At 36.8% G+C, this 13,169-nt stretch overlaps 1 protein-coding gene across 1 annotated transcript in view; it reads right to left on the bottom strand.

Annotated features, from left to right (window-relative positions):
• The window catches only part of SCN7A (sodium voltage-gated channel alpha subunit 7), a 62,378-nt gene extending 58,216 nt beyond the window's left edge, over positions 1-4,162 (bottom strand). The window contains exons 1-3 of the mRNA XM_055572373.1: positions 3,938-4,162; positions 699-811; positions 261-350 (exon numbers count right to left, since the gene is read on the bottom strand). Coding sequence (XP_055428348.1) covers positions 261-350; positions 699-811; positions 3,938-4,162 — 428 coding nt within the window. The remainder of the gene's footprint in view (positions 1-260; positions 351-698; positions 812-3,937) is intronic.
• Between the last annotated feature and the right edge of the window lie 9,007 nt (positions 4,163-13,169).

Genomic DNA, 13,169 nt, shown 5'->3' with positions numbered 1-13,169 from the left:
GAAATAGAAGCATTTAAAATCCAATTAAGAGTAATGATGGGAAGAAAAACATTAAAATTGATTATATATTTTATTCAGAAAATTCATCAATTGTGGAATATGTGTAAGTATTATATTATGTACAATGTATATTACATGTAAATTATAAATATTAATTTGTACCATGTCATAATATGTAGTATACAATGTACTATAACAATGTGTTAAATATAAAATATAATCATATATGCGATTATACACAATAAAATTATATAACTTACTGCAATGCTGGCCCCCATTTTGGCAAATCAGTCATGGACATATATATGCAGTCAGTCAGGACGCTAACCAAAATGAATAGTCGGAAGAGGGTAAGTTACAGTCAAGGAACAATAGTAATTAAAAATAATGTTTAAAACACATTTCTATAATCTGTTTATATGTATGTACACATGAGAGCACATCGTTTCTTAAGTTTCAAAAATGTACTATTTATATTGAAAAGCAATGAGGATTAAGATTTGCTACCACTACTTGTGTGCACTAGAAAATACATTTTAAATGTATTTTCAAATATGGAACACACTCGATTTATAACCAAGATTTCAGTTTGACATAAAATGATATGTTAATTAAAAAGAGAAAAAGACTGCAGCAATATTTGAATAGAATAGTTTCATTTGACGTTAGTACAGTTTAAAACCAACAGAAAAGGATATGGATGTACCAAAATCTTAATGGCTGCTCTTCTGATTGAATTGAAAGGAGACAATGTACACCAGGTAGCATTGAATCTGAATATTGTTCTCTTTTTATTTAATACTATGAAAGTCTATAAGAAGAAAAAATGAAAATCAAGTGAAATTAGAACTGAGAATTATGATCTTATCAATTATGCAACATTTTCCAATGACCATTTCAGTCATGAAGTCTAACATTTATACTTAAATTTTGATATCCATTCACAGATTAAATCAAATGGAAAGGTTTTTAAGCTAGTTTTATTCATATTTAGGCTTATCTACCATACATTTTTTGCCAGTGTTCTACCTAAGAAAACCATTTGCCACACACCAATCCTTATTTTTCCTGCTGAATTGATGTAATAGAAAGAAATCTATAGCTTGATGGCTCAAGAGTATCCACTTTAGCATACTAAAATTCAATAAATGTAAAATAAGTTAATTTTATTTTGAAGCAAATAAGGTATGAGAATGCAGTAGTAAAAGTGACCCACCCAATTCATGCAAACATTATCTTAGTCATCAGTAATTTTCTATGGTATGTAACCATGCTTGTATGTTATCATTGACATAAATATATTTAACACAAAAATTTATATCATGTAAAACTAATCTGTTGGTATACTGAAGTATTAACTGTCCAAAAAAAGAAAAATCAGAAATGTCTTAAAAAGCACTTATGTGTGTAAAATACAGATACACATAATATATGTGTGTATGTATCTGTATATATAAACACACAGAATTATATACACACACATATATGCACTTTTGTTATACATACATATCCATTTGGAAAATTCATTCATGTGTTGTATGCACAACCATATTATACATTGCTGTTGTTGTTTAGTCCCTAAATCCCATCCAACTCTTTTGCAACCCATGGACTGTAGCCCTGCCAAGCTCCTTTGTCCATGGAATTTCCCAGGCTAGAATACTGGAGTTGGTTGCCATTTCCTTCTCCAAGGGATCTTCCTGACCCAATGCTGAATCCATGCACCATCAGGAAAGCCCTCATATTACACATTGCAAACATTATATGGACTACAATATAATAACATTATATAATGTATAGCATAAAAGGCATATAAGGATATTGGAATCTTTTTAATATATACACTAATACTGTAAAATTTCAACATGCTTCCACCATGCAAAGTATTTGAAAGAGTTGTGATTAACGGAATGATCTCTTTGCCTTCCATCCAGCATGCATGCTAAGTCCCTTCAGTCGTGTCTGACTTTGAAACTCTATGGACTGTAACCCGCCAGGCTCCTCTGTCTTGGGATTCTCCAGGCAAGAATACTGGAGTGGAAGGTTGCCATGCCTTCCTCCTGGGGATCTTCCTTATCCAGGGATCGAACCCACATCTCTTACATCTCCTGCATTGACAGGTGGGGTCTTTACCATTTGTGCCACCTGGGACTGATTCATTTTCTTTTCACCCATTTGGTAAAAGTATTGAATGTACTACAATATCAAAGAATATCAAATTACATTTGTCCACAATGGGGTTAATTCTTACCTTCCCCAAGTTTGACCTTTTTTTATAATTACTTCATTTTTGTCAGAAGCTTTCAAGCTCAGAACCTTGGCATTATTCAGTTCAGTTCAGTTCAGTCGCTCAGTCGTGTCCGACTCTTTGCAACCCCATGAATCGCAGCACGCCAGGCCCCCCTGTCCATCACCAACTCCTGGAGTTCACTCAGACTCACGTCCATTGAGTCAGTGATGCCATCCAGCCACCTCATCCTCTGTCGTCCCCTTCTGCTGCCCCCAATCCCTCCCAGCATCAGTCTTTTCCAATGAGTCAACTCTTCGCATGAGGTGGCCAAAGTACTGGAGTTTCAGCTTTAGCATCCTTCCTTCCAAAGAAATCCCAGGGCTGATCTCCTTCAGAATGGACTGGTTGGATCTCCTTGCAGTCCAAGGGACTTTCACGAGTCTTCTCCAACACCACAGTTCAAAAGCGTCAATTCTTTGGCGCTCAGCCTTCTTCACAGTCCAACTCTTACATCCATACATGACCACAGGAAAAACCATAGCCTTGACTAGATGGACCTTTTTTGGCAAAGTAATGTCTCTGCTTTTGAATATGCTATCTAGGTTGGTCATAACTTTCCTTCCAAGGAGTAAACATCTTTTAATTTCATGGCTGCAGTCACCATCTGCAGTGATTTTGGAGCCCAAAAAGATAAAGTCTGACACTGTTTCCTCTGTTTCCCCATCTATTTCCAATGAAGTGATTAACCAGTCTTCAAATCCTGCTGTTTCATCTCAAATGTGTCACCTCAGTCTCCAAGGCACTCTTAGAATCCAGACTTCTTGACTTCAGGCCTGGATTAGTCTCTCTCCTATTTCATCTTTCTGACTCTATCATTACCACGAAATAGTCATGTAGAAGTCTCGAGATTAATCTTATTTAAACATTGCATTGATCACATCAGTACTTTGGCCATCACATTAAAGCCATGTTGTCATCTCCATTCTCTCATCTTATTTCCCACAATTTACAACTACAGGGTTCCAGTTCTATCATCAGCCCATCTCTTCCTTATTTCAGAATTAATCTCTGCTCTTGACTGTTCATAGAAGATTTTTGCCTTGTAAAAACTGAAGCGTTCCCGAAGCTGTAATTCAAGATTATTCCAGCTTTGTCAGTCCGCACAGATCTCTGTCTTTTCTAAGCATAATCATTTTTATTTTCATCATTTTGTGCTTCTTGCTGAATTGTCAAATATTTAGTAATTTTCTCAAATCATTCTGGGAATAAGATAGGATGTGACTGTATGAGTGAATAAAATTTATGAATGAAATATAGTTTGGTTTTATTTCCCTAACTACTGAGTAAGCACATCAAGTTGAACAGTTGAAACTGGTGTACATATAATTGAAATTTTATATTATAGTTATTTTAAAATCAATACCCTTAAGTAGCCAACCATGATGCTCCCATAAAATGAAACATTAAGGTATGCCAGTATAGCTTATTACATACAAAGTACAGTTATCCCAAACAAACTAATCTACCAGGCAAATAATCAGTTTTGACAAAAATCTCAAATATATGTGAAATGTTTTGTCCAGTTTTCTGTAACTTAAAATTACCTCTTCACTTATTTTTCTGTCTTTTTTCATTCTTTCTCAATTACAGTTGTTTGCATGTCTGGAAAATAAAAATATAGCCACAGTAAACTTAATTAATCCTTACCCTTTTATTAGTGTAGTATGGGTCCACATCTTCCAATGGCTCTGACACCATTGCTTGAGGAAGATTTCCATAAACAAATGGAAGCTCTTTTCCGACTTCCAAGTCACAGTTCGGTTTTAAATCTTCTTTGTCTTCCTCACTGGGCTTTTTAGCACTATGCTGTTCCATAACTTCAAGAGACTCTCTGGTGAAAGGGACCAGGCTTTTAGGTTCTGGGGAAGCCATTTTCAATTTTGCCCCTGCAAGAAAAGTATTTTCTTCATTTCTATATAAGATTTGGATATAATGAAGAAAAAAATTAAAGTACAAAAGGCTAGGATATGAATGAAAGAGAATGGCAAACAATGCATTCCATGAAAATTCCTGCACTTAAGAGAAATCTGAGTTATCAATCTTGGTTTTATTTCCCTTAATATTAGGATTTCCCTGGTGGCTCAGACAGTAAAGCATCTTGCTTACAATGTGGGAGACCTGGGTTCGATCCCTGGGTCGGGAAGATCCTCTGGAGAAGGAAATGGCAGCCCACTCCAGTACTCTTGCCTGGAAAATCCCATGGACAGAGGAGCGTGGTGGGCTACAGCCCACAGGGTCGCAAAGAGTTGGACACGACTGAGTTAAACTTGGTTTTGTTTCCCTTAATATTAGACTTAATTTGTAGTTTCATCAATAACTCATTCTATTTCATTTACTCATCCATTGAATCCTCTTTCATCTGCTGAAATCTGCCTTTCAGTTTCTCCCCTGTAATGAAAAAGTTCTAAAGTGGCTACAGACTGTTGGAAGACCAAACCCAATCATTTCACTCTCAGCTGTATTTAGTCATTGACTAGACTTTCCTTCTCTAAACTTAATTTTCATTGGCTCTGTGATCCACTCTTCTGTATCTCTTCCTACAGCTCTGATCACTTCCTTTGACTTAGTTTTTCCCCCAAAATTTCAACTTTGATATCCTTTAAAGTTTTGCTTTTCCCTCTTTTACCTCATCTTTTTGGTAAATACATAGGTAAACAAAGAGTTTAACTACTATAAATAGGTATTCACCAAGTACATTTCCCAAAACACTCCCTTCCCTCAGTCATCTATGTGTCAAAATCCACCAATGACAGCAATTTAACAAGTAAAAACAAAATTTGTTGCTTTTTCCCAGGACTAAAACCACTCTTTAACCTAACAATCATTGTAAAATTACATATAAACTCATTACTTTGAAAATTACTCATAAAATGTTTTTTCTTTGTCACTAATTCCTTAGAAAAAAATAATTTTCTTACAATAGTTTTCCACCAGTTATTTAAATATTATCCATTGTTCATACACCTACATCAAGGAAGCCATCTCTGTAATTCTATCTCTGGATGGCTCCAGTAGTCTTTACAGGTTTTTCTCAATTCTAGTCTTTATCTATTTCAAGTTATTCTACAGGCCACTTGAATTAGTCTTCATTAAATATAATTTCATGTATCAATTCTCCATTTATGAAACTTATTATTTCCTTTTACATAGAAATATGTTCTTTTGCTGATTTTTTCCAGCCCAATTTCTGTCAAAACCAACCCTTCAAGTGACTCTACTCAGTGACAACTGACTATTCTTTATACATTCTCTTTAACCCTCACTGCAATTCTACTATTGCAAGCAGTGATCAGAAATTTTGTACTTGATATTGCAGCATTTTCTGTATATATATATTTTGTCTCTTATAGTGCCAACCTTATGTAAATTTATCCTATTGATATGGTATGTCATAAGACAGAAATCACATACATATGTAACATACACACAGATACACTAATCCAGAATTTTCCTCTGTTGTGTAAAATTGAGTTTTTTAATAGTTGAATCCATTACTTGCTATTAGTGGAAAGTAAGGGAAAAAAATAACTTGGTTAACAATAATGGAGTATAAATCATTGTGAGAATCAAACTAGTACCAGCTTTAAATAAGTGGCTTGTAAGAGATATTTTAACTACACAAATGATAATCTCCAGACATCCAAGGAGAGGACACATAGTCCATTTCTTAATTCTAAAATGTAAAAATGCAAAATAATCACTGGGACAACTCCTTATACCTTTCACGACATCACAGTTTTCTTGGTTTTTCTTTTAATTCCTACTGCATTAGGTATCTAAATAATGACTTTCTATGCTCACTTCTAAGAATGTATATAAAACAAAATGCCACCCCTGCTTCAACTTTATTTGATTTTTCAATTTAAACTCCCACCTATAAATTCTATTTCCAAAAATGTAAATAAAAAGATACTCAGTCTATCCAATGGATTTATTTTCCCTTGGTTCAGTCATTTGTGACCACAGAGAGGGACATTTTCATAATAGCAATGTCTGCTTATGCCCAAGACTCTCAAAGAATATTGCAAGGATGGGGTGTTAAGCAATTTTAAAGAGAGAAATATGGAATAGAAATATTAACATATATCAACTTGGAACCCTCTTTGTAAATTAGTGAAAACTAATAATTGCACATCAAAAAATTTACCTATTTTTCAAATAACTTGCTTCAATCATGCACAAAATACTTATTAAAGGACCATTAATAATTGTTTATACACACCATATGCACATATAAACACGATGCTCAAAATCCTTCAAGCTAGGCTCGAACAGTACATGAACCAAGAAGTTCCAGATGTACAAGCTAGATTTAGAAAAGGCAGAGGAACAAGAGATCAAATTGCTAACATGCACTGGATCATAGAAAAACTAAGGGAATTCCAGAAAAACATCTACTTCTGCTTCACTGATTACATCAAAGCCTTTCACTGTGTGAATTACAACAAACTAGAAAATTGTTAAAGACATGGGAATACCAGACCACCTTACCTGCCTTCTGAGAAACCTGTATTCAGGTCAAGAAGCAACAGTGAGAACCAGACATGGAAAGAGGAGAGTGAAAAAGCTGGTTTAAAACTCAACATTCAAAAAACAAAGATCAGAGCATCTGGTCCCATCACTTCATGGCAAATAGGGAAAAAATGAAAATAGTGACAGACTTTATTTTCTTGGGCTCTAAAATCACTGCAGACGGTGACTGTAGCCATGAAATTAAAAGACATTTGCTCCTTGGAAGAAAAGCTATGATAAACCGAGACAGTGTATTAAAAGGCAGAGACATCACCTTGCCAACAAAGGTCCATATAGTCAAAGCTATGGTTTTTCCAGTAGTCATGTATGGATGTGAGAGTTGGACCATAAAGAAGGCTGACTGTCAAAGAACTGATGCTTTCAAACTGTGGTGTTGAAGAAGACTTGTGAGAGTCCCTTGAAGAGCAAGGAGATCAAACCAGTTAATCCTAATGGAAACCAACTCTGAATATTCACTGGCAGGACTGATGGTGAAGCTGAAGCTTCAATACTTTGGCCACCTGATGCAAAGAGCCAACTCATTGGAAAAGACTCTGATGCTGGGAAAGATTGAGGGCAGGAGGAGAAAAGGGTGACAGAGTCGGGTAAGATGGTTGGATGTCATCACTAACTCAAAGGTCATGAGTTTGAGCAAACTCCAGGAGATACTGAAGGACAGGGAAGCCTGGCATGCTTTCATTCATGGGGTGGCAGAGCCAGGCACGCATGAATGAATGAACAGCAATAACATAGTAATACCTCACATATCAAATTTGTTGAGGGGAGTCAAAATGCTTTGAATAAGTACAATTTATGAAGACACACTACAAACAACTTAAGTTTTCTCTTACTTACACATAGAATCTTCCTTTAAAAAATTTAATAAGCTTTCAAAATTGTACTCCTTACATGGAGTCCCTTGAACTGTTCCTTAATGGCTCATGGTTATAGGCTAATATAAACAAACTTAGGAATTAGACGTACATTGAAATCCTAAATTCTGTTACTAACTCTGTTCTGTTCTTAGAGGTTTCAGTTAAATTACTTAAATTCTTGAAACTGTCAGTCATAAAATTGGGATCCTATTCATGTTAAGTAAGGATAAAATCAAATAATGTGAATGAAATGCCTAATACAGTGATTGGCACATAATAGGTCAAAGTAAATAAAAAATTTTAACTGTGATATAATGTTATATCTTAGAATTATTGGTCAAATTTATTAGAATAATAGTATAGTGGCAATATGCATCAGGTTTTGAAATTTGAACCAAAACATCCTGTCTGCACAAATGCAGTCAGTATATATTTTCAGCAGAGAAAACTGCCAAGGGGATTTACTTAACAGTAATTGCAATATAAATCAATGCTGATTTTGTCTACCAAGAAAGTTAATATAACCTTTATTTATACTGAAGGAAAATGGAGGATGCAGTTACTCTCTTTTCTGCTGTATTCCATGACCACACCCAAAAGGCATGCATGTAAACTGGAAGGTCTTCAAATGGGATCAGAATGTTGACAAAATTCAAATCATTCCATCTATAGAAGAGTTATTCATTGACTGTGACCTTATAGTCTTAGAACTTTCCAATCCTAGAATCTTTGAGTTGAATTTTCACAGAGTATCATATGACCTAAAAGTTTGGGCTAAATATTAGATAAACTAAACCTATGCAGCATCGAATGAACAAAATCAAAACATTTTACAAATATCATTTCATATTAAGTAAAAATGTTTCTTTTGTATTTTTAGGGATACACTCTAACTACTAAGAAACATTATTAAGTTTATGTATATAAAAACTATTGTCCTTAAAAGTAGATACAAAGGGATGTCATAAACTTATTGCAAAGATGCCAGCATTAATGAAAATATTTTTGCCACAAGGCTTCCCTTGTGGCTCAGATAGTAAAGAATCTGACTCCAATGCAGGAGACCCAGGTTTGATGCCTGGGTGGAGAAGATCCCCTCAAGAAGGGAAAGGCTACCCACTCCAGTATTCTTGCCTGGGAAATCCCATGGACAAAGGAGCCTGGCAGGCTATAGTCCATGGGGTTGGCAAAACTAATACAATTATGTCAAGTTTAAAAATAAAAAAAAAATAAAAAAAAAAAAGAGTCAGACATGACTGAGCGACTAACATACACACACACATTCTATATGTATAGTCCAAATATAGTCTTCTTTTTCTTTCTGTTATCCCTTCACAGCACAACAATCTTTGATTCCTCAGTCTGCCACCTACTAGCTATGAGACTTTAATGGTAAACTTCGGAATCCCTCCTGTATCTCACAGGGTCGTCAACATGAAACCAGACTATATATATGAGCCTGCTCCACAGTACTGACTGCCACTGTTAATTCTCTCTCCCTATCCTGTCAGTGATACCAAAAGACTTCTTTAGTCATGATTTTGATGTTGAATGAGACTACATGGTTGTTGACGAGATGAATAAATAGATAGTGGACACTGGCTTCTATAGTATGACAAAGAAATGCAAGCACTTAATCAAATGAAACTGGCTTGCATATAACTTTTAGACAGCTGAGTGCAGACTGTAAATTATTAATCATTAAATCATAATTCAGTAAAAGCATTTCTGTGGGGAATTTATGAAGTATGATCCAGGCACTGTGTTTTCTGGTGAGTGATCTTAATATAGCACAAATGCCTGGAAAATATAGAAAGATTAATAGTTAATCTGTCCATTAGATTGCTTTTCTAAAAAATTGAATTGCTAAAGTAAGATTTTGGCGAGAATTGTATCAAAGTCAACTCAAGTTTGGACTGTAACAAGTATAATTCAAAACATGCCACGTTTATTACCTGATGATTTAAAGTGGCACAGCTAGAAATATTTCTACATATGAGGACAATAGAAATATTTCTACATGTGAGGACTGACTGAAAGGCAGCTGTTAGGGCAGATCAAACATCTGATGAAAACAGCTACTGTATTCCCGTGAGTATATAAACTCTAGCTGCCAAAAACTGGTTCAGCCTTCACTCCACTTGCTGCATAACTAATTTATATTCTTGGATTTTTCCTGTGTTGGAATATCTTTACTCCGGTACAGCTAACATTTTCTTTAATACAACTTTTTCTTGCCCCTGAGATTATTTCACCCTTTCCTGACTTAAATGATTTGATTTTTGGCTCTTGTCTTTATACTCTCTACAGTTGTGTTCTGCCCAGGGTTTAGCCAATTTTGGTTAATTCTCCTCATTGTGTGTGCCAACCCCTTCACAGATCACTGCCTTGTCATGGTGAAGGGGCTTGTATAACTCAATGAAGCTATAAGCCATGCTGTGTAGGGCCACTCAAAATGGACAGGTCATAGCAGAGAATTCTGACTAAATGTGATCCCCTGGAGGAGGGAATGGCTACATGAAGCAGCACAAAGGCTAACTGAATTCTTCCAAGATAATGCACTAGTCATAGCAAACACCCTTTTTCAACAACACAAGAGATGACTTTACACATGGACGTCAAAAAATGGTCAATACCAAAATCAAATTGATTACATTCTTTGTAGCCAAAGATTGAGAAGCTGTATACAGTCAGCAAAAACAAGAGTAGGAGCTAACTGTGGCTCAGATCATCAGCTTCTCATAGCAAAATTCAGGCTTAAGCTAAAGAAAGCCAGGAAAACCACTAGGCCAGCCAGGTATGACTTAAATCAAATCCCCTATGAATATGCAGTGGAGGTGATGAATAGATCCAAAGGATTAGATCTAGTAGACAGTGTGCCTGAAGAACTATGGACTGAGGTCCATAATACTGCACAGGAGGCAGTGAACAAACTATCCCAAAGAAAAAGAAAAGCATGACGACAAAGTGGTTGTCGGAGGAGGCTTTACAAATAGCTGGAAAAAAGAAGAGAAGTGAAAAGCAAGGGAGAAAGTGAAAGGTACATACAACTAAATGCAGAGTTCCAAAGACTAGCAAGGAGAGACAAGAAGGCCTTCTTCAATGAACAGTGCATAAAACAGAAGAAAAGAACAGAAGGGGAAAGACTAGACATCTGTTTGGGAAAATCAGAAGTATCAAGGGAACACTTTGCCCAAAGATGGGCACAATAAGGACAGAAACAGCAGAGACCTAGTAGACAGTGAAGAGATCAAGAAGACATGGAAAGAATACATGCCTTTCCTCTGTACAAAAAAGATCTTAGTGAACCAGATTACTAAGATGGTGTGGTCAGTCACCCAGAGCCAGACATTCTGGAGTGTGAAGTCAACTGGGCCTTAGAAAGCACTGCTATTAATAAAGCTAGTGGATGTGATGGAATTCCAGGAGAGCTATTCAAAACCCTAAAGGATGATGTCATCAAAGTGTTGCATTCAGTATGCCAGCAAATCTGGAAGACCCACCAGTGGTCACAGGAGTGGAAAAGGTCAACTCTCATCCCAATTCCCAAGAAGAGTAGTATCAAAGAATGTGCTAATTATCCAACAACTGCACTCATCTCCCATGTGGGTAAGGTCATGTTTAAAATCTTTCATGCTAGGCTTTAGCATATGCAAACGAAGAACTTCCAGATGTCCAACCTGGGTTTAGAAAAGGCAGAGGAACCAGAGATCAAATTGCCAACGTTTGCTGGATCATAGAGAAAGCAAGGGAATTTCAGAAAAACACCTGTCTCTGTTTCAATGACTACACAAAAGGCTGTGGATCATAAGAAACTGTGGAAAGCTCTTACGAGTTGGGAATACCACACCATCTTACCTGTCTCCTGAGAAACCTGTATGCAGGTTACAAAGCAGTAGTTAGAATCCTGTATAGAGCAACTGATTGGTTCAAGATTGAGAAAGGAGTACGACAGGGCTGTCTGCTGTCATGCTGTTTATTTAACCTATATGCTGAGCACATCATGAGAAGTGCTGGGCTGGATGAGTTACAAGCTGGAATCAAGATAGGCGGGAGAAACCTCAACAACCTCAGGTGTGTGGATGATACCACTCTAATGGCAGAAAGTAAAGAACTAAAGAGTCTCTTGATGAGGGTGAAGAAGGACAGTGAAAGAATGGCTTAAAACTAAATATTAAAAAACCTAAGATCATGGCATCCAGCCCCATTACTTCATGCAAAGAGAAAGGGAAAAGGTGGAAATAGTGACAGATTTCCTATTCTTGGGCTCTAAAATCACTGTGGATGGTGACTGGAGCCATGAAATCAGAAGACAACTGCTTCTTGGCAGGAATGCAATGACAAACCTAGACAGTGTGTTGAAAGGCAGAGACATTACTCTGCCAACAAGTGTCCATACAGTCAAGGTTATGGTTTTCCCAGTGGTCATGTGTGCTTGTGAGAGCTGGACCATAAAGAAGGCAGAGTGCCAAAGAGTTGATGCCTTTGAATTGTGGTGCTGGAGAAGACTCCTGAAAGTCCCCTGGACAACAAAGAGATCAAACCGGTCAAGCTCAAGGGAAATCAACCCTGAATACTTGTTGGAAAGACTGATGCTGAAGTTGAAGATCTAGTATTTTGGTCATCTGATGTGAACAGCTGATTCACTGGAAAAATCCCTGATGCTGGGAAAGATTGAGGGCAGAAGGAGAAGAGGGCGTCAGAGGATGAGATGGCTGGATGGCATCACTGATGCAATGGACATGAACTTGGGCAAACTTTGGGGGATGGTGAGAGGGAGGCCTGGTGTGCTGCAGTCTATGGTGTCACAAAGAGCTGGACATGACTGGGAGACTGAACAACAAAAACATGTGTGCCTAACTTAGCCTTGACCTACTTCAGGTCCCAGTTCTGGGCTTTTTGGTGGCTTCAGATTTCCTGATTGCTCAACTCTATCCTCCCTTAGTTTCTTTGTCCTAACCCATCTCAGACCCCTTGTTAACACATTATTGGAATATGTTATCTTGCAGAAGACTTCCCTGGTGACTCAGATGGTAAAGAATCTGCTTGCAGCATGGGAGATCTGGGTTTGATCCCTGGGTTGGGAAGATATGGCAACCCACTCCGGTATTCTTGCCTGAAGAATCTTCACGGACAGAGAAGCCTGGCTACAGTCCATGCAGTTGCAAAGAGTTGGACACGACTGAGCGACTAAGCACAGCACATGTTGTAGAAAGTGGTTGCAAGCACTCTCAAAAATATGTCTCTCAAGTCTCTCAAAAATGTATCTACAGTCATATATGTTTATAATTCTATATTTTAGCTTTTTGGTTTCAGCTATGTTTTTAAAAAGTGAGCTCTAATATACAATGGAGTATTACTCAGCCATTAAAAAGAATACATTTGAATCAGTTCTAATGAGGTGGATGAAACTGGAGCCTATTATACAGAGTGAAGTAAGCCAGAAAGAAAAACACCAATACAGTATACTAACGCATATATATGGAATTTAG

This window comes from Bubalus kerabau, chromosome 3, assembly GCF_029407905.1.
Source record: "Bubalus kerabau isolate K-KA32 ecotype Philippines breed swamp buffalo chromosome 3, PCC_UOA_SB_1v2, whole genome shotgun sequence".
In the NCBI taxonomy this organism is placed as follows: Eukaryota; Metazoa; Chordata; class Mammalia; order Artiodactyla; family Bovidae; genus Bubalus; species Bubalus kerabau.
The sequence above is the reverse complement of the archived record's forward strand: the minus strand, read 5'-3'. Positions and strand labels throughout refer to the sequence as shown.